Genomic DNA, 20,656 nt, shown 5'->3' on the forward strand with positions numbered 1-20,656 from the left:
CGTGGTTATGTATGTGGCTTTAATTTTTTTTTAATATTGTTAATTGTTATTGTTGTTGAACAATAGCAAGGAAAACTATTTACGTTTATTTTCATCATTTATTCATCTTATAATTGAAAATTTTGTTAAACAGAGTTATACTAATAAATCTTTATTTTTTTTTTCAAATTTAAGTCTAACCATTGTCAAAAGAATTCTAAAATTAAGTTAGTAATAATTATTATGCTTAGTTAAAATATTGATTTTTTTTAATAAAAATTTCAGCCTATATATCCATATACTACTTCCTGGATAATTAAAGTTTGGGTTGTAAATTCATTATAAAATGACGGACCAAACATATAGGACATAAACCCGAATCATAGGGCTTATTGGTTGGGCTCAAATTAACGGCGGCTTACATGCAAATTGGAATTCTTCCGTGATGAATTAGGAAACCGACCTAATTCAACAAGTTTATATAAAACGTACGTAACCTTATACCACCATCGATTAACTAGTCGTTTAAGTTCAGAGAAGAAGAAAGAAAAGTATAGAATGGAGGTGAAAGGAGTGAAGCTTAAGGTCCTTGGGAGGGGAGCATATGGTGTGGTACATTTGGTGGAAACGACTTCTCCTTGTTCTGGGTTGTTTGCTGTAAAATCTGCACCTTTAACAAAGTCTTTTTCTCTTTCCAAGGAATGGGAAATATTTAAAAAGTTTATAGGTTGCCCAAATATTGTTCAATGTTTTGGTGGTTTCACGAGTTTTGAACGAGATGGAGGGTATTTTTATAACTTATTTCTTGAATATGCATCTGGCGGTAGTCTCTTGGATTTGATGAACAAGTATGGGGGCAAAATACCCGAATGTGATGTGAAGGATTATGCAAGAATGATTCTTGAAGGGCTTGTTGACATTCACAACAGAGGATACATCCATTCTGATCTTAAACCAGAAAATATTTTGGTTTTTCCATCTCAGACCGGTTCCGATTTGAATACTTTAAAGATTGCGGATTTTGGGTTAGCTAGACAATGTGGGGAAAAAGATATTCCACAACTTTGGGAATATGGTTTTCGAGGTACAGCAGATTATATGTCACCTGAATCTGTGATGGGAGAAATCAGTGGTGCATTGGATGTATGGTCACTCGGTTGCATTATTGTTGAGATGATTAGTGGGAAAATGCCATGGAACTATAGCAACCTGAAAGATTTGAGAAACAAGCTTTTGAATGGAGAATCACCCAAAATCCCAGAAAACATGTCAAGTATTGGGAAGGATTTCTTAGCAAAGTGTTTTGCTACGGATCCCAAGCAACGATGGATGGCTAATATGCTGTTAAGCCACTCTTTTCTTATGCCAGAGTTCAGCTTTTTTTCGTATGGAAGCAATCTCCCACAACTCTTCTCAGCCCTTTCTTCAACAATTTTTGACGAGGACAAATCGTTAATCCAATCCACAAAGAGTTTCCAAAAGGATGACAAATTCGGACCAGAAGGAGATTTGGTTGAAAACTTAAGGTTGCAAGTAATGAAGATGGGCGTCTAGGAATATGGTGCAAATTGAAGAATTCAAAGGCATAATCAACATGCAGATGAAACCTGAAAAAGCCACCCTCTTCCTCTTGATTATGTTGCAACCAACATGCTATCAAAGTAGGCCTGATGTTTGTTTTTAGGCTTTGTCTTGGATTAATTTTTTCAAACTTTTTATTATTGTATTATGTTCTTTTAACAGTTTTAAACTTATAAAATGTTCTTGACATATGATGTAAATATTTTCTATATGTTCATGGCCATCCACTTTCATTAATTTTAACTACTTTTTCCATGATCAAATTGAGTAACGGCCTAATGGGTAGGGGTACTACATGCTAAAACCTTTCGTTCAAAGATCTTTTATTATGATTATTATTATTATCATTGGTAATATATAAATAAATAAATGTATATAATTTTTATTTAATTTTAATTATAAAGATATATTTTAAAATATTAAAAATTAATACCTTAGTAATAAACATAAAATAAACTGATTTGGATGAACCAAACTTAAGTCCAATTAAACCTAAATTTTTAAGGTGTTAATTAAATCACTCGAGCTATGAAAACTTTCGGTTAAATGTTAATTTCTTAATTTAATCAAACAAATAAAATATATAATATATTGAAATTGGATATCTAGAAATCTCACAGTCACCTCATCATTGAGAATTTAAAGCTTTTAAACCCTAGCATGCATACTTACATAGATAGATCATGAACCTAATTAATTGATGATATGTTCCAATGTTTCATATATCTTATTTACACACATTTGATGGTTATAAAAGATTTTTTATTGGCCAGTGATGGAAATAAATAAAGTTTTTTTTTTTTATGAAATAAAAATCAATAACATTTTTATATTTATAAATAGAATTTATAATTATAATAATTAAAAATCACATTTCGTATAAAAATTTAACCAAATAACAATCAACTAATAAATCAATATCAACTCAAAACAAATCTAATGTAAAATTGAATTAAATGATCACATAGGGTGAGATATGACCTTGGACTTCAAGATTCAACTAATAGATCAATGTTAACACAAAACAAATCCATTATAAAATTGAATTAAATCACATAGGGTGAGATGTAATCTTGGACTTACAGATTTTAAACTCTTCCTTTTATTATTTAGACCAATCAGATTTAATTTGTATTATATGATGCAAACTCTTTCTCAATTCATAATAAATGAAAGTAATTGAATTTTTTTTAATTTCCAATTATTCGTCATTTTTTTTTTATTTGGCTTACACATAAATTATTAATTCAATTACTCTTTAACTTTTTTTTTTTCTCTTATATTACTACAAGTTACTTTTGGTCAAGCATTCAATTCAACCAAGATAAAGAATACTTTTTTCTTTATATTTTATTTTTTCTGTTCTTTGTTTTCTTTTGGGTTTATTAATATCCCCTAAAAAAAGAAAGTTTATTAAAATACAAGAAGTGGAGTTCTGGAAATAAAGGAATTTCATATTTTATTGATGGTGATTTTTTCTATCTTTTTATTTAAATTAAAAACAGCATGCAAAAGCATGGAACCTAATGTGGTCCCTGCCTTACACAACCAAAATTCTTGGCCTCATCTCCAATCCCTATATAAACAATCTTAAGAGCTCAAACTCAAACCAAACTCAAAATATCCCTGAAAGAAAACCAATTTCTTCCAAAACCCTATCATCTCTTTAAATATATATATATATATATATATTTTCTAGATCCTTTGATTCCAGGTAAAGAATCTAAAAACTTTCCATTTGTTTCGGTGATCGCTTTCGTTTATATTTCTATAGTTTATTTAATTATCGGTTTCGGATCTTTGTTTGTTTAATCGAGATTTATTGAAGGAATCAATGAATGAATTGGATGCTAAATAAAAACTGGTTTTGGATGAATTTTGATTGTCTTTTTTTCAGATTTATTTATTTTGTTTTTGATTTATTTTCCTTGTCAGTTAATTTTTTTTTAAGGTAATGGAGCTGATTATATTATTTAAATATTTTTGTGATGAAAATCAATAAAAAAGTTGTAATCTTTAATGTTAGGAAGAAAAGGGAAAAATAAATTTGCATTGAATAAATAACTAATTTATTTGAACATATAGAAAATAGTTAGATGCAAAACCTACTTAATGGCATAATATATTAGTATTTAGTTGTAGTGATTTTTTTTTTAAAGGAAATTTTATTTTTTTTGTAAATGTGCTCGTATATTTTATGCATTATGTAAAACTCGTAATTTTATTAGCTTTTATTTTGCTTTGAATTTTTTAAATGAATAATATTGTTGTTATGCTTTGTCAGTGTAACTAATGTGAAATTACGCTTCTAATCTATTGAAGACAAGTATATTTATATTTGACATATTAGTTTCCGAAGCTCCAGCAAGTCACTAGCTTGTTTTATACAAGTGTTGGAATGAATTATGTATTCTTTACATGATTTCCTTGTAAGTTTTCAGTGGGCATGTTCAGGGCTTGCTTATGAGTTATAAGAATGGATTGTTGTTACAAATTGTATGTGTATCTATGTTGTGCTGACATATGAAGGTGTTTTTGATGAAGCTTGCAGGTGCTGCTCCTATCAGCATAGTTTCTAGGTGCAGTGTGTAAAAGTTTGAAATTTCTTTTATGTCCATCCAGGTCATTCCCTATTTGGGATCACTTGGGTTGCTTGAAGAGTATTGTCCTTCAGTTAGAAAAAAGATCAGACCTTTGTCCGACAAATTTGGCTGTATGTATCTTGGATCATTTAAAGAACACCCAGATTTTCATGGCTGCAGCTGGTTGCAACCTTTTGAGATTGTACAAGATCAGTCTTCTCTCATACTGTACAAAACTTTAGAAGACTTTACTGCTGTGTACACCTTGAGTTCTATCATTTGCTGCCTGTGACATAGAGCTATTTTGTTTTCAATTGTTGTTGAAGATGGCTTTACAGAATATTGGTGCTGGAAATAGCGATGATGCCTTCTACAGGTATAAGATGCCCAAAATGATCACCAAGTTTGAGGGCCGAGGAAATGGAATCAAAACGAACATAGTCAACATGGTTGATATTGCAAAGGCATTGGCAAGGCCAGCCTCTTATACAACCAAATATTTTGGCTGTGAGCTTGGTGCTCAGTCTAAATTTGATGAAAAAACCGGGACTTCCCTTGTTAATGGGTCCCATGATACTGCTAAGCTTGCTGGACTTCTTGAAAACTTCATCAAGAAATATGTGCAGTGTTTTGGCTGTCGAAACCCTGAAACTGAGATATTGATATCTAAGACTCAGATGATCCAATTGAACTGTGCTGCATGTGGTTTTGTTTCAGATGTTGATATGAAAGATAAGTTGACAACTTTCATCTTGAAAAACCCACCTGAAGTGAAGAAGGGATCAAAAGACAAGAAAGCATTGAGGAGGGCTGAAAAGGAGCGACTTAAGCAAGGTGAGGCTGCAGATGAAGAGCAGAAAAAACTGAAGAAAGACGGAAAGAAGAAAGGCTCCTCTTCTAAGGAATGCACCAGTAAAGTCAGCACATCAAAGAAGAAAGCTGGTGGCTGTGATGATGATTACGTTTCACCACCTCACAGTCAAGTTGATGAAAAGGAAGAGATTGATGAGGATGATGTGCAATGGCAAACTGATACATCAGTGGAAGCAGCTCAGCAGCGAATCCAGGAGCAATTGAGTGCTGTGACAGCGGATATGGTCATGTTATCTACAAATGAATCAGAAAAGAAAACAAAGGTGACTAGCAAAGCAAGCAACAATTCAAATGGTTCATCTTCACCAAGGCAAGACAATCACAAGGCTAAGAATGGCAACTCAGACCTTAATGAGGCCCTTGCTGTTAAGGAATTGAAAGCAAATTTGAAGAAAGGTGTTTCTGCAAATCAACTGAAGAAACTTTTGGGATCTCTTTCTGGTTCTGACCAGGAAAAGATGATTGCTCTCCTAGAGGCACTCTTTGATGGCATCAATAAAGGGGTTGCTAAGGAGGTGGTTAAAAGGAAAAACTACCTTGCTGCTGCCGTTGCTCAAGATGAGGGATCACAGCTGCTTCTACTTAAAGCGATAGAGTCATTTTGTGGAAAGGCCAGCTCAAGTGCATTGAAGGAAGTTTCTTTAGTTTTGAAAGCACTCTATGATGCTGATGTGTTGGAGGAGGAGTACATACTGCAATGGTATCAAGAAGGTCTGAAGGGAGAGAACAAAGGCTCTCAGATATGGAAGAATGCTAAGCCTTTTATTGATTGGCTCCAGAGTGCAGAGTCAGAATCTGAAGAGGAATGACATGGTACCTCTTTCTTCCAGATGGCTGCTGCCAATGTTTGTGTTTTTGCATTTTTAAAGTGTTTTCTGCTACTAGTGAATAAAGAGTGGTGAGTGAGACTACTTTGATTTTGAAGTTTGCTTTAGTTTTTTCATGGAGTGTCTTGTCTAATGTTAGGGCTTTGATCCCTATTGTCAGCTGTCATATTGTTGATTTGTGCTTGGACGGTTGAATGTTATTATCTACAATTCCTTTGTTTAAGTTAAATTTCCATTCTCCCTAATCATTGAAGTTTGTAGTGTTTAATTTCCCGGTAGTTAATGATCTAGTGAACTAAATTACTGATTTGCCATTGGTGGTACTGATGACATGATCCGTATATCTGGAATTCATGGAATTTTCACGCTGGGTTCCAACTGGCTCTCAATGTGATGGCTGTGCCCCTGAGGCTGATGATAGAGAAGCTAGATGAACTCCCTTTCTTTTATCGGAGGTACGAGTTTATTTTTGTCAAAAAATATACTTGAAAACAAAAAGCTATATTTCTTGTTTTTTTTTTTGGATGTTTTTGTTTAAGTACAATTTACTAGCTTTGTAGGGAGAGTGATTATAAAATGAAGCTCAATGAACCAATTCGACTAAAATACAAATATTTTCCCATCTTTAAAAAAATAAATACACTTGCCTTTTTGGGTACAATTTAGGGCTCATTTGTATTTTATCTTATCAGGAATAAGGAGGTTTTGACTTACATTTCCGCTGGAGATTGCATTTGGATAGCATTCTAACGGTGCAATTAAAGGTCAAAACTCCTACTGTCCCTCCAATCTCTAATTGAAAGGGGAAGGATTTAAAAATGGCTCAATAGACTTTAGGATAAACGACTGTTTCAGTGTAAATTCGAAAAAATTAATTATGACAAGATGAGTAAATTAATTGTTATAGTCAATCATCGTCCCTTCAATCTCCAGACCAAAGAGAGTGTTCAATGATTCAACAGAAGGCAAGCAACTGTTTTAGTGTAAATTCAAAAAAATAATAATAATAAATGACTGGATGAGTCAATCAACTATTATATTCAATGTTACCATCATCATTTTATTTATACTTTGTATATTTTCTTACCCAGGGAATTACTGAAGTGAGAGACGAAACCGATTTGATTAAACCCCATAAAGAATAGATTTCCCTTTTTTTTTTTTCTTTTTTTTGTCTTTTTGAAAAAGTTAATGATAGGTCTGAAAGTTATTAAGAGAGAGGGGGGGTACTGAATAAGAGAGATTCAGTCACATTTGCAGGCATTTTTTTTTCCATCAGCTGTTGGTTGCAAGACACCATTCTCCATTTCTCCATCCCTAGTAAGGATGACAGACAATTTCTTGACCCTAACAATCTTTCTATGCTATATTTATATTTACTATTGAATACTTTTGTAAATATACACGGTAGTAGTAAAATCTGCATTCTGATGAAATATGAATCCTTGCTGATTTGATGTTTGATCAAGTCACTTCTGCCATGCTAAAGACAACAGCAGCTATTCAACCATCATCAATTACATATATCCTGCCGTTTTCTGTTTTTTCTTTAGTGCCACAATCAAATATTCAGTTCTTCCATATGATTCAGCATACAGTCAGATTAATGTACACGAATCAAACGTGACTGTGGCTGCTGCAGTTGCGATAAATCACTTTCTTCATCTGATGCAGCGAGGGAAAAACGAGGATCCTATAACATAGCAAAGTCATGTGAAATTAAGCGCCAATTTAACTGGTAACAATAATGACAAAAGCAGTTCTTGAATAGCAGAAGCTTATAGAAATATATCTAGCAATAAGTCGGGTGATTCAGTATGACTATTAAGTTTTGGTGGTTATACTACTACTGCATGTGTACCTGGATATCATAGCTCAATTGAAGAAGTACAAAATCAAATTAGACTAAAAACAGTCTCTAATTGATTGCATTAAGGGAAAAACTGAATGTATTCCCAACCTGATGGTGTCGGCGACGTTGGATGGCGGTGAATGCCTTGACCATGATATATATAGGCAACAGAATCCCGATGGTTCTCAACATTAGTAACTGCAACATGAAGCCAAAGAGTTAAGACACTCGTTTGCAACACTGTGCCTAAATGGCACCCCCTTGCTCTTGTACAGATAATAACTAGTTTAATTACTCCTCACAGTGAACAATGTCAAAGAATAGTCTCCAGCTCCACTGGTTATGATTGGAAGAGTGTGGCGCAAAACCAGAAGAACCATAAACTGCAGATATGCATGTAAACAAATGACCTGGTTGTTAAAATGTTGGAACCAAATAACCAATCTAAAAATACCTAAGAAATTAGATATCAACAAAGTGGACTCAATGCTTTAGCATTTTTACATCTGGGCTTGTTAGCAAATCTCTGTATGAGAAGTATTCAATTATCAACTAAGCATTACCAACAGAACAATGACCTGTAACTGCCGAACTCTCGTGAACTAAAGCAAACGCTCTAAACAAAAAGATCAAGACTCGGAGATCATAGTGAAACATTTTCACCAGCCAAAAAGAAAGGCACCAGAAAAATGAAAGTACTGGCTACTTAGCAAGGGCACAACAGGGCCCATTGTCTGGCCACCTTACCTCCTTCCTAGCCATCAAACCAACTGGCAATCAACCATCTTATTCATATTTTTTTCAGAAAGATTATTTTCCTTTTAAATTACTTCCATAGAAGATTTTGTTGGGGATATTACTTTGAAAAAGGTTCACCCTGTTTCAAGAAAAACAGATTTTAGAGAGTTTTAATGAATACCATATTTATTTCAGTTTAAGAAAGGTATATTCCTTAAAATTAATTACAGATCCTCCACCCCTTCTTTCTCACACCATACTTTATAAATTCATCAAATAAACCTGAACAGTTTAAAGAGATATGAACATTCAATTAGAACCATGATGAGAGAGAGAGATGTACAATTATAGCAATGGCACGACAACATATCAGGCTTCGAGAACTGGGAGCCGAGTAATCATCAATGTCTGATTCCAGAAAATCACGATCAGTAGTAACCATTGCTATAAAATGAGAAGCTGATGGGTCTCTCCTGGAAATTTCCCAATTTCCTCTGAGATGATATCACAATTGTTTACTAATGAGTGAAGGAAAAACCACTCTATTCCACAAAGAAGGCTAGAATCAGGCAAGACAGATCAAGATATACCTGAAGTTCATAGGAACACCTCCATAATGAAATAAAGGAGGCGGTGCTGTATAACCAGGCTTATATTGCTGTAATTTTGCAAATATTCCAACAAAAGAGAGAAACAATCAGTTTCTTTCAATTTCAGGCAGATTATGAACTGACAAAATAAAACAACGGTTGGACCTGGTGGCAAATCTCGCAGATGATGTCGCCCTTTTCATTGCACCACCTCTGAACACATTTGCGGTGAGCATACTGTAACAAACAAAAAAAGAGTAGCAGAAAAAAGCAAGTTATCTCTTTTGCAACTATTCAATACAAGTGGAAAACTTTGCCATGACAGTGGAAGAAGGGAGAATGCCCTCAGTGCATGGAGGGAATGCCCTCGGTGCATTGCATGCTACAACACAATAACCAATTGATATATGAATGTAACCTACATGTAAAATGCCTGGCATTTTAAACTTGACCTAGCTTTTTCTTGAGATGCACATTTCCAATATTTATGTCAACAAGAAACTATGCACTCTCTCAAATTGCAACAGAGCTTCTCAAGCACACTGCATTTAATGGCTCCAATAGGCCATATCTGTTTTTCAGGCATTTGGTCATCTTCTCTAAAAAGGGAAAATACCAACCTACATGCAAGGTAACACTGGATTTTAAAATACAGATGCTCACTGATTTAATTGATCTAGACATAACACATTTGCCCTGCAGTGTCCCAAAATAACATACAAAGCTGAATGTAAGAGACCAGGTAACACAGAACTCTGAATCTGGAGAATGAAGAACAAATTTTAAGGTGATAGTTGATGCTTTTGATAAAAGTAACAAACATTTTCAGATAAGCCAAAAACAAAGGCAACAGTTCTATGAAACTACTGATGCTTAAGAACACATTACCATTTAGCAGTACATGCAAACATTTTCCAACTTAATTGCATAGGCAGGGTCTTGATCTAGCATCATTATGGAAAATAATAGGAAATATTACAGTTTACGCATAATTTTTTGGTACTGACATTAAAATTTCAAGTAAGAAGAACCAGTTTATCTACAGCTGACCTTCAAGCTGCCGCGGCAAGAACAGGGTATCTCCATGTTCAAATCTTCATCCTCATCGTGGCAAATCCTACATTCCACCAATTTACTTGGAGATGAACCAACATTCTCATCCATCGTATGAAATGAAAAGTCAATTATATCATCTTTGCTTGCTGAGGGCATGCCTTGCTGTGATTTGTTTTTACCCTCAATAGCAGCTTCAAGGGTGGATTCAGTTAATAGCCGATCCACAAGCAACACAAAATGATCCCCCATCCTTCAATTCATACAAAAAAAAAGATAAAAATTGTAGAAACTGACAGAAATTACAATGCATATTTAAATGACATGTAATCACATAAAACTACAACCAAAAATAAAAAAGTAGAAGTACCTTTACAACAGTTGAAACCAAATGCTGAATCTGCAATGGAAATAAGACCCTTTTTCATTTTATGGACAAAAAAGTTATAAAAATAAAAATATTACAGGACAAAAAAGTGCAGACAAAATATAAATTGAAAGTTGAAAAGAAGATTCCACTTTAAAGGTATAATTTCTACCATTGTGTTAATCAAGACATCAAGTAATTTTTTGCTTACTTGACACAAAATTTTCATATCCCAGAAGCCTTAAACAACACAAAACATAAAGATCTGCCTTGGTTTTCTTGGGAACCATATGTATTACAAGAAAATGCAGCATTCTTAGAAGAAAATGGAGTATATAAAAGTGGTTAAAGCCAAAATAAAGGTTGGATACAAATCAACAGTTAAAAGAGTAATCTTTAAACCACATCAAACAGAATGATTTTTAGATATATTAGGCAATATATTAGGCAGAATAGTAGAAAAATAAAGAAGGAAAAAGACAAAAGATAAAGGAGCCTTCAACTAGAAGCAGAAAGATATCAAAGATATGATACAAAAGCTGAAAATCCCAACAAAGCAAGAGCAAAGGAAAACATGATAGAAACTAAAAACAGGGCTTGAAAAGCTACAAGAAAGCAGATGAAAATTGAAAACCCAGAAAGGAAATGATAGGAGAACAAAAACCCAGAAACCAAAAGGCAAAGATTTTTTTCTATATAGAAAGGGAGAGAAAGAGACCCATGTTCCAAAAAGGCGTCAACTTGATAAATGAATAAGACTTAATTGAAGTAGATACAAAAAGATCATGATTGACAGAAGCTATTAATGCAATGGAAAAGGAAGGAAGAAAGAAAAGAAGAAGCTTAAATTACAAGTAAGGGAATGGAATTTTCTATTGAAGAAGAAAGCAACAATCTTTATCTCTTTCTTTGGTCTTCCTTCCTGGGTTGTTGTTTCTTCAAATGAGGCAAGAGGTTGAGTGTGGCCGATACCACCATCATTACCTCAACTCCATTTTCATGTCAATTTTCAATCCAAAAAAAAAGCAAAAAGAAACAAGATTCTAACGGCAAAAATCCCTACACGATTGCTTGCCATGATTCCCCTTAACAGGATTTTCTAGTGTCTGCATTTTTTTTTTTTAACTTGGGTGTGTGTGAATGTGTTCACCATTTTATTTTATTGGTAGAATTATCTCGTGCGACTAGGATGAATTGAAGTGAGATACTGCAGTGACGCCAGGTGTGCTGAATGCCAGAATATGCTGATGTTGTCAGGTGGGTTTGGGGCCTACTTTGGTGTGGAAGTTGGGACCACTCCTGAGCCTGGGGGAGTGATCATCGCCATGAATCAGTGGGTGATGCTCAAGCTCTTGGACCACATTTTTGTGGGGGCTATTTGTTTGGGATCAATGTTAAAAAAACATGAGGCCAAGATTATTAGAGTGATGTTGAAGAAATTTTTATTCCAGTTACCTGGGATGAGAACTTGAGTGGCAATTTGACGAATTGAGTTGGATTTAAGTTGAATCATTTTGAATAAAGAAAAAATAAGCCCAAAAAAATCTGAATATATAATTTTGTATCAAGTCATCTAAAGTTTGATTATTTCAAATAATTGTTACATTTCAAAATCAAATTGTTTTCAAATAATTTTAGATAATATGAATTAATTTTTTAAATTATTTAAGATTTAATCATTTCATATTCTAGTTCACATTAAACATATTCGGGATATTAATTTTTTTTAATTAAAGACTTAAGTGGAATTAATATCAAAGAGTGTTTTTTTGAATTTGAATCAATTTTTGTTAAATCTAATATCTTTTAATATAAATATATTAAAGATCTTTTAATTTGTTAACTATTTTTCTATTAAATGTTCATCTTAAAATTAAAAAGAAATAAAAAAAATTTCATTTGGAAGTGATATGATAAGATGAAGGTATGTGATATATGATCCGAATTTGGAAGTAAAGAGAAAAAATAGTAAACCTTTTAAAAACCCCTATTTCACTTTTTTTTTTTTGGATAATTGAAATTTTATTACCAAAGAATAACAAGTAAAACAACTGCCTGAAAAGAAAAAGGGCTTTAATTTCAAATTTATTTAGCATAGCATATATTTTTAGGCAACGAAAACTTAAAATGTGCTACTATTAAACTTTTTATTGAGATTTTTTCACGTTTAATAGCAACAAATTGCTAGTGTATGCAATTTCCATAGTGGCATTTTATTAATAATGTTGCTAAAATTTTGTATGGTGCAGTTAAATTAATATTAATGCTGTTAAAAGTGTAAAAATAGTGCAACTAAATAAAATTTTAAGAGCCAAAATGGCAACCAAAAGTAAGATTTGTAGTGAAGAATTAATGGGAGAATTGCTAATTAGCTTACTATGGGTCTTTCTTTTTCTTTTACCTTTTAGAAATTCAAGTTTTTTTTTTTTCTTTTTTAAAAAAATTCTTCTTTTGTTTCAATATTTTTATTAATTTTTCTATTTTTCTCAAAATTTCCAATGACAGATTTTGACATTGTGTTTGGGCCAAACTAATTTTTTTATTCTTGGTCATAAAACAAACTCTGTTGTATTTACTAATATATAAAAATAGAATTATAGGTGTAAGAAAAATACTAAAACAAAATGAAAAATTCACATAACATGCGTTTAAAACAAATTAATTAAGAAAAAGAATACACATGACATGAATTTATATTATGAAGCAATAGAACACATAAATTATAAAATTGAAAATATTATTAAAACCCATTTAATTTTTTAAAAAGTATACAATTAATGGCTCAAGAAATTTAAAAAATGACTTACAAATTACTGTCACTTTCATAATCTTTCAATGAATTAAGAGAAATTTCATAATTCTTTTTTCATACTATTACTCTATCTCATATTGAATAATTAAAAAACAAGTGATAATTAATTTGCTAAATAATATAATATCTATTAAAATAAATAAAATAAAAATACCTTGAAGGAAAAAGTAGATGCTATAGGAGTCATAAATCCTAGATTTAATCTAAATTGACTACAAATTATTTGGACCTTTTGCTTTTGTTTTTAAAAGTAATTTCGGAGAACAGAGTTGAATTGAGTGGGAAGCATAAATCCTAGAGTTAAGATGGATGATGATTAATTAGGTGGATCATTCTCACCATGTCAGTTATAAGTCCATGCAATAATAAATTACTATATCATTGAATTTTGCCACATCAATTCTTTTTTTTTTTTTTTGGTAAATTCCATTCATGGTCCTAATCTTTCATTTTGATTGCACTTTAGTTTTTTTTTTTATTATTCTGATAGGTTGTTGAACTCAGAATTTACTTGAACTCCAGTGAAAGTAAAACGAGTTTAAGTTATATGACTTGAATGAGTCAGAACTTAACCGCATGATTCCACACTTAAACATCTTTAATAAATTAATTTAATCATTGTGTTATCCTAATCATGATTCACCTATTTTGCATCTGTTTAGTAATATTATAATTTTTGTATCTTTATAATCTTATCCTTAGCTCTCAGAATTGTAAAGAGAGATAATGGTTTCAACATCATATAACAATCTAGTTGGTTAATATATAACAACATAAACTATAAATATTTTATTAAATTGCATGCTCAACATTGACAATTTTAGGAAAGGCTAGTAGGACAACGTAAAATTCACTCACAAAAACCCCGCCCACAAACCAAAGTGATCATTAATATATAATTTTTTTAAAATTTTTTACGAGAAATGCGATCCTACCTAATATTTTAAGGGTAAATTATATTCTTTTCAATCAATTTTAATTGTATTTTTAAAATAATCATAAAAGTATTAAAAATTTTAATTTAATTTCTAAAATTTAAGTAAATATATTTGTTTATTATCTAACTATTTATTTTTAAAAATATATTAACGTGACATGTGACATATAAAAAGATATGATAATATCACATGATACTTAACAACTGATGTGATATTATTACGTTAATAAATAATTAAAAAATAATGATTGAGTGATAAAAAAATATTTATTCAAATTTTAATAATTAAATTAAAATTTTAATAGTTAAGTAACTATTTTACAAACATATGTATATATTAAATGATCAATTATATATTTTACCTATTTTTTAATAAAAGAGGATACATATGTGTGTCATTGAATCAAATACTCAAATATTTTTCTTTCTTTAGTGTAAAAGGGTTATAATAGAGTTAAATACACATTTTTTGCATCTCAACAGTTTAAATTGTATAAATTGATACTTGAAGAAAAAAATTTATAATTTACATCGTTAATTTTCAAATTATATGTCATATTAATCCAAATTTTAACAATGTTAATTAAAATAACATATGTATATATATATGTGTGTGTGTGTGTGTGATATTTAGCATTATTATGAAATTATACGTACATCGTATGGAACTATCAATATCATTTGTAACACTAATGAAAAAAATTGTATTTTTTACTTGGATATAAAAAACTTTAATCCAATATTAGCTAAATATAGAATGTCACATGACATCTGCATGTCATTCACATAAAATCTTCACAAATCATTCAATCTCATTCTGTTTAACACGTGACATACGTATGGGACAATTATATTCATTAGATGTTATATTAACGACCCTACAACAAAAAAGACATGAGAGCATTTTCAGTGTTTGTAAACAACATTCCATTCAAAGTGCAGTAGAGAGGGCTGCAAAAGATATTTCAACAGCATGAGAATGTTGTTGATGTCTTCATTCCAAAGAAAAGAAGTCAGAGAGGGAAAAAGTTTGGATTCGTTCGATTTGCAGATTATGGAGGAGGAAAGAGAGCAGTGGACAAAATGAACGGAACTTGGTGTTTCAACTAGAGAATAGGTGTGAACCATGCTAGATTCCGGGGACGATCAATGTACTAGAGGAAGATGCAACCAGAAGATAGACATAATCAGAATGGAGAGAAAATGTTTACCAAAACGGATGAAGAAGTGCCTTTGAAAGAGAGGCCAGTCAACAAAAGCCTAAATTGAGTGATACAATGGAAGCCACTAGTTCTAAAAAATCTTACAAGCAAGCATTATTAAACGAGATAGAAAAGATGGTGATAGATGGAGTTCAAAATAAGAATCTCTAGGAGGCAAGTAGTCAAGCCAAACACTGCAGTGCTAAAGTGGATGTAGAAGTGCTACATAAACTGAGCAAACGTGCAATAGGAACAGCTAGGGGTTTCCATGAAACAAACAGGTTGCAGGAAAATTTCAGGATTCAGGGAGTGTTTGATATCCATGTTAAGAAAATCTCTGGAAGACAGTTTCTGATCGAGTTTGACGAGAAAGATACCATGGAGGTTATGAAGCAAGGAGGCTAGACATGGCTAAAGGAATGGTTTGATGATGTGGAGTTGTGGTATGAATCCATTGAGCACAAATATAGAACAACATAAATTACATGTTTTGGGGTGCCATTGCATGCATGGGGATATAACACATTCAAGAATATTGCCAAGCTATACAGTGAGTTTGTATCAATGGATGGTAAAACATTGGAATTCAAAGATTCCAGTAGAGGTGCTATGTTAATAATGACTAACCAACTAGAGAAGATTGATGAAATAATAAATGTTTAGTGTAGGGGTAAGTCTTTCCCAGTTCGTGTAATTGAAGTTAGTTCAGATATAATATCGTTGTTTTTTTGCTGCTACAATCCATACAAGGATGCAAGGAAAGATTCAAAACCTATCTCCGGGTCAAGTGGTGGACGGAGCAATAAGATGAAGAGCCATGGGAAGCCGAAAAATGGAACATCAATGAATTTGAAAATGGCGGCAAAGAAAACATCGAGAGAGTAAAAGCAGAGGTAGGCTTAAAGTCCAACGTGCAATGCATGGCTCTAAAAAATAAGAATGACATTACCGTCAACGTTAGTCCCAACAAACATGAAGAATTAGAAGTAATGGTGGGCTAGGACAACCTGGCTATTGAGGAGAATAAAGAGTAGAAGCAATAGGCAAAGAAGAAGCGGGGAAGCGGGGCCATAATTGGAGAGATAAACCACACTTTAAGCTCCCACTTAAACTTATAGGAGCGTGTTAAAGAGTTTATATATATCTATATATATATATATATATTAGATATTGTTTGAATTCAAAAACTTAAATTATTAGGTTATTGAGCACATGAAATTGATAGATAAAAAAAGCTTAAGTGATTAGGTTTTTGTGCACAAAAAATTAATAGATAAAGTCAGCTTTGGATCTGTCAATAATTTTTTTTTAATAATATCATTGGGACTCGAACTTCGTATAATTTTAGCTTTGATACCATTTATTACGGAGATAAATTATATTTAAAGCTCATGAAAGTATATCAGAGAGTCTATATATACATGTTAAATATTACTTAAGTCTCAAAACTTAAATTATTAGATTTTTTAGTCTTTTATATATATATATAAGATATTTCATTCAAATTTTTTAATGATATAAAATTTTTTACTCGTATATAAATCATATTTCAATAATCTTCTCGTTTAAATTTTTTAATGAAATAAAATTTTTTACTTACATATGAATCATATCCCGATAATAATATCAAGTAATATCTTAAAGAAGATGTGCGGCCATGTTGGAAATAAGAGCAACACTAGCAATAGAGTGGGCCATACAGCAAGCGAAGATAATAATGGTGATCGGCTTAAAGATTCCACAAATGGGCTGGGGGGAAAAGGGATACACACCGGTGATAATGGGGAGCTGGAAACCAAAAGTCAAAGCTGGTACCTATAAGATAAAAGCCAAGAAAGTTAGCTCTTGAGTATCTTGAGGATAGCAGTCTCGAAGCCTTTTCAAAAGAGAGCAAAGGAAAACAAAGAAGGCAGCAACTGAAAAGGAACATCCGGGGAATGGGTAACGATGCAAAGAAAAGAGTTTTAAAAAAGTTGATAGCTCAAAACCGAGTGGAATATAGCTAATTCAAGAAGCAAAAATGGAGGACATCAAAGAAGTTCAGATATTGAATGTCTAGGGAAAAGGGATTCTTTCTGGATTTGTGCTCCCACAAATGGGCAAGCAAGTGGCCTAATAATGGTCTGGGATACAGATTGTTTCCAAGTTGATCAGCATGTAATTTTTAGGAGGCTATTGGCGGTTAAAGGGAAGTGGAAATTTTGGAATTTTGATTGTGTAGTCTGCAACGTTTAAGCTCCGTGCGAAATCAAGGTGAATAAAGAGTTATGGGAGGAATTGTTGGTCCTAAAAAATAATATGGGCAAATAATGGTGTGTGGTGGAAGATTTCAATGCAGTTAGGGCAGTAGCCGAGAGGAAGGGCTGTGCAACAAAAGGTACAGGTATGGTGGATTTCAATAATTTTGTCAACTTGGGTGAATTTGTTGATTTACCATTTAATGGAAAGCAATTTACATGGTTCAGTGGAGATAATAAGAAAAGCATATTAGATAGGTATCTAGTGTCTAATGAATGATTACAAGTCTTTAAGGATCTCTACCGAAGAGCTCTTAACAGATCGGTCTTTGATCACTATCCTGTTTTGTTAACAAATGATACTGCAGATTGGGGGCCAAAACCTTTTAAAGTGTTCGATTGCAGGTTCTTGAATAAGGATTTTGTGAAGGAGGTTGGTGACAAGTGGGTGCAACTCTCAGCAACTGAAGATGGTAGGATGAATATCAGAGAACAACTCAAACAAGTCAAACTTTATTTGAAGAAATGGGGCAAAGTGGTATCCGGTGATGTTGATGAAAAAATAGCTTTGTTTAAGGAGAAATTAGAGGCGCTAAACGTTGAAAGCTGTCAAAGAGATTTAAGTGAAACCAAAATTGATGCTAAGAAGAGGAGCACAAAACATCTATGGGAAGCCTTGAAGTTAAGGGAATCAATGTGGATAAAAAAGTCAAGAGTGATGTGGTTGAAAAAAGCGGACAAAAACACAAAATTCTTCCATAACTATGTTAGTGTAAGAGCTAGAAAAAATGCTATCCTGAGGTTGCGCGATAATATGTATGGATCTCGGAACCAAAGACGGTGAAAGCGCTAGTCCTTAAGCGTTTCAAGGAGCGTTTCTCTGCAGACGGGTGGAATTGGAAATCGGTGGTCTATCTGGAGTTCTGTTGGAAATATTGACTCAAATCCCATAAGAGATTTGTTTGAGATTTATTAGAGATTTGTTTGAGATTTTTCAGATATTGCTTGATGGACAAGAAGACTTGCAAAAGAAGAATTCTAAGAGAAAGATGATTCTTAATAGTTAAGTTTGACTTGCAAGAAAAGAATTCTAAAAAGAAAGGGATTCTTAATAGGTAAGTTTGACTTACAAGAGAAGAATTCTAAGAGGAGAGAGATTCTTAATGGGCAAGTTTGTATGGTTATAAATAGGTGAAGTCTCCACAAGGTTAGGTATGAGAAAAAGATGTAAGAGAGTTGTAGGGTTTTGTGGGATAGACACCCATAGGAGTATTGGGGCTCTACGTCTTATGGGTGTGTATGTTTGTTTGTGAGTGGACTAGAGGAGATTGAGAGGGTCCACATAGGTATGATATATGGAAACATATGGGTATGTGTTTGGTTGTGTTGAAAGGGTGCACGAGGGTTTGGGTTTGTGTTTGTTTGAGTTGAGAATACTCCATAGGACTAGAGGAGATTGAGAGTGTCTTACGAGTATTGATTGTTGAGTGAGGTTGATGATTTGATGTATGTTTTATAATTCTCTATAACTAGTGGATCATGTTTCTCATCCGTGGATGTAGGTCAGTTGGATCGAACCACGTTAAATTGTTGTCTCTTGTGTGTTTGATTTATTGTTTGATTTCGCTTCTGCTGGTGTGATTGGATTGGAGGCTTTTAGCCCAACAAGTTCAACAAGATATCAAGATTGAAGTTGAACGTCCGGAGGATGCTTTCTCCTTGAAGGAAGTAAAAGTTACCGTATGGCAAGGGGTTGAAAGCACCTGGCCCGAATGGATTTAATCTAAATTTCTTCAGGAAAAATTGGAGTGTTATGAAGATGGATTTGTTAAAGTTCTTGATGGGATTCCAAGAAAAAGGAAAGTTGGAAAAATGGGTAAATTCTTCGCTCATTACTTTAATTCCTAAGATTGAGAGTCCTACTGGTTTAAAAGATTATAGACCTATTAGTTTGAATAATTCACTGTATTAAATCTTGGCAAAGATCTTGACAAATAGGTTGAAGTTGGTCTTTGGAAAGCCAGTGACACATAATCTGTGTTTGTTGCTGGAAGACAAATTCTTGATGGTGTGCTCCTAGCGAATGAGGTGATTCATTCCTTAAAAAATGGTAAAGACTCGGATAGAGGAGTTATTATTAAACTTGATTTTGAAAAGGCCTATAATTGTGTCAAATGGGAATTTCTTAATTATGTCATGGAAAGGATGGGTTTTGTGACTAAATGGCGAGGTCGGATCATGGAGTACTCATCGACGGATTGGGTTTCTTTATTGGTGAATGTCTCTCTTAAAGGGGAGTTCCAGATGTACCGTGGTTTGAGGCAGGGAGATCCACAGTCTCCATTTCTATTTATTTTGGTGATTGAAAGCTCTTCATTAGGTTTTTCTCAAAGCTGAACAGCTCCAGATTATTGGAAAGGTATCGTGTGTGGCACAAGGTATATCATTGATGCATCTCCAATTTACTGATGATACAATATTATTCTTGGAGGCTAAAGATGTTCTACAACATAAAGGCAATTCTTTGGTGTATTGAGATGAGCGCTTGTTTAAGAATAAATTTCAGGAAATCGTGCATCTTCCAGTAGGCGCAGAGGATATAATAAAAAGTTAAAATTAAAAATAAAATTATTAATTTAAGTTGAAAGAGAATTTTCCTTTTAGGTTTGAAAGAATTGAATTTAGAAAAAAAATGTGTAAATTCATTCAATTTAATTTCCTCCTTTTATTTTCTTCCTATCAAACACAGTCTAAGTGATCTAGTTGTTGAAAGATTATTCCAAAACTTTTTTGTAAGCACTTTTTGAATAATTAATTAATCAAATAATTTCACAATTGTTACACCTATGTCAACCGGTCAATAGTCAACTTGGTTAATACAATCACGCCTTAGGGTTGCACAGACAAGGTATGCCTAGATAGCCACATCACTAGCTCCAAGGAATAACTCGCCCTACCCTAAAAGAAAGACTTGCCTAAGGTCTTACAGACATCCAATCAAGGCAGTCACTTCACAGCTGATCACT

At 32.9% G+C, this 20,656-nt stretch overlaps 3 protein-coding genes across 6 annotated transcripts; 2 read left to right on the plus strand and 1 right to left on the minus strand.

Moving 5' to 3' along the window:
- The first annotated feature begins 537 nt into the window (after positions 1-537).
- On the plus strand, positions 538-1,533 carry LOC149512216 (mitogen-activated protein kinase kinase kinase 20-like). The gene has a single exon (XM_089752215.1). The coding sequence runs from the start codon at positions 538-540 to the stop codon at positions 1,531-1,533; it is 996 nt and encodes a 331-aa protein (XP_089608341.1).
- Positions 1,534-3,703: 2,170 nt separating this feature from the next.
- LOC111314645 (eukaryotic translation initiation factor 5-like) lies at positions 3,704-6,095 on the plus strand. The gene has a single exon (XM_022916206.2). The coding sequence runs from the start codon at positions 4,469-4,471 to the stop codon at positions 5,822-5,824; it is 1,356 nt and encodes a 451-aa protein (XP_022771941.1). The 5' UTR covers positions 3,704-4,468; the 3' UTR covers positions 5,825-6,095.
- Positions 6,096-6,952: 857 nt separating this feature from the next.
- Positions 6,953-11,579, minus strand: LOC111314646 (uncharacterized). Of its 4 annotated transcripts, none has more exons than XM_089752391.1 (9): positions 11,161-11,251; positions 10,446-10,475; positions 10,073-10,328; positions 9,188-9,259; positions 9,023-9,090; positions 8,776-8,926; positions 7,997-8,077; positions 7,803-7,892; positions 6,953-7,535 (listed from the first exon to the last, which is right to left on the minus strand). In XM_089752391.1, the coding sequence occupies exons 3-9, from the start codon at positions 10,325-10,327 to the stop codon at positions 7,446-7,448; spliced, it is 807 nt and encodes a 268-aa protein (XP_089608517.1). In that variant the 5' UTR covers position 10,328; positions 10,446-10,475; positions 11,161-11,251; the 3' UTR covers positions 6,953-7,445. The 4 variants fall into 4 exon arrangements, with proteins under 4 accessions (XP_089608517.1, XP_089608516.1, XP_022771944.1 ...); XM_089752390.1 differs by lacking the exon at positions 11,161-11,251 and adding an exon at positions 10,654-11,099; XM_022916209.2 differs by lacking the exon at positions 11,161-11,251 and adding an exon at positions 11,295-11,579 and having other exon boundaries at positions 6,954-7,535.
- Between the last annotated feature and the right edge of the window lie 9,077 nt (positions 11,580-20,656).

Source organism: Durio zibethinus, chromosome 23 (genome assembly GCF_047325235.1).
Source record: "Durio zibethinus cultivar Kanyao isolate XHJ-2024 chromosome 23, ASM4732523v1, whole genome shotgun sequence".
NCBI classification, from domain to species: domain Eukaryota; kingdom Viridiplantae; phylum Streptophyta; class Magnoliopsida; order Malvales; family Malvaceae; genus Durio; species Durio zibethinus.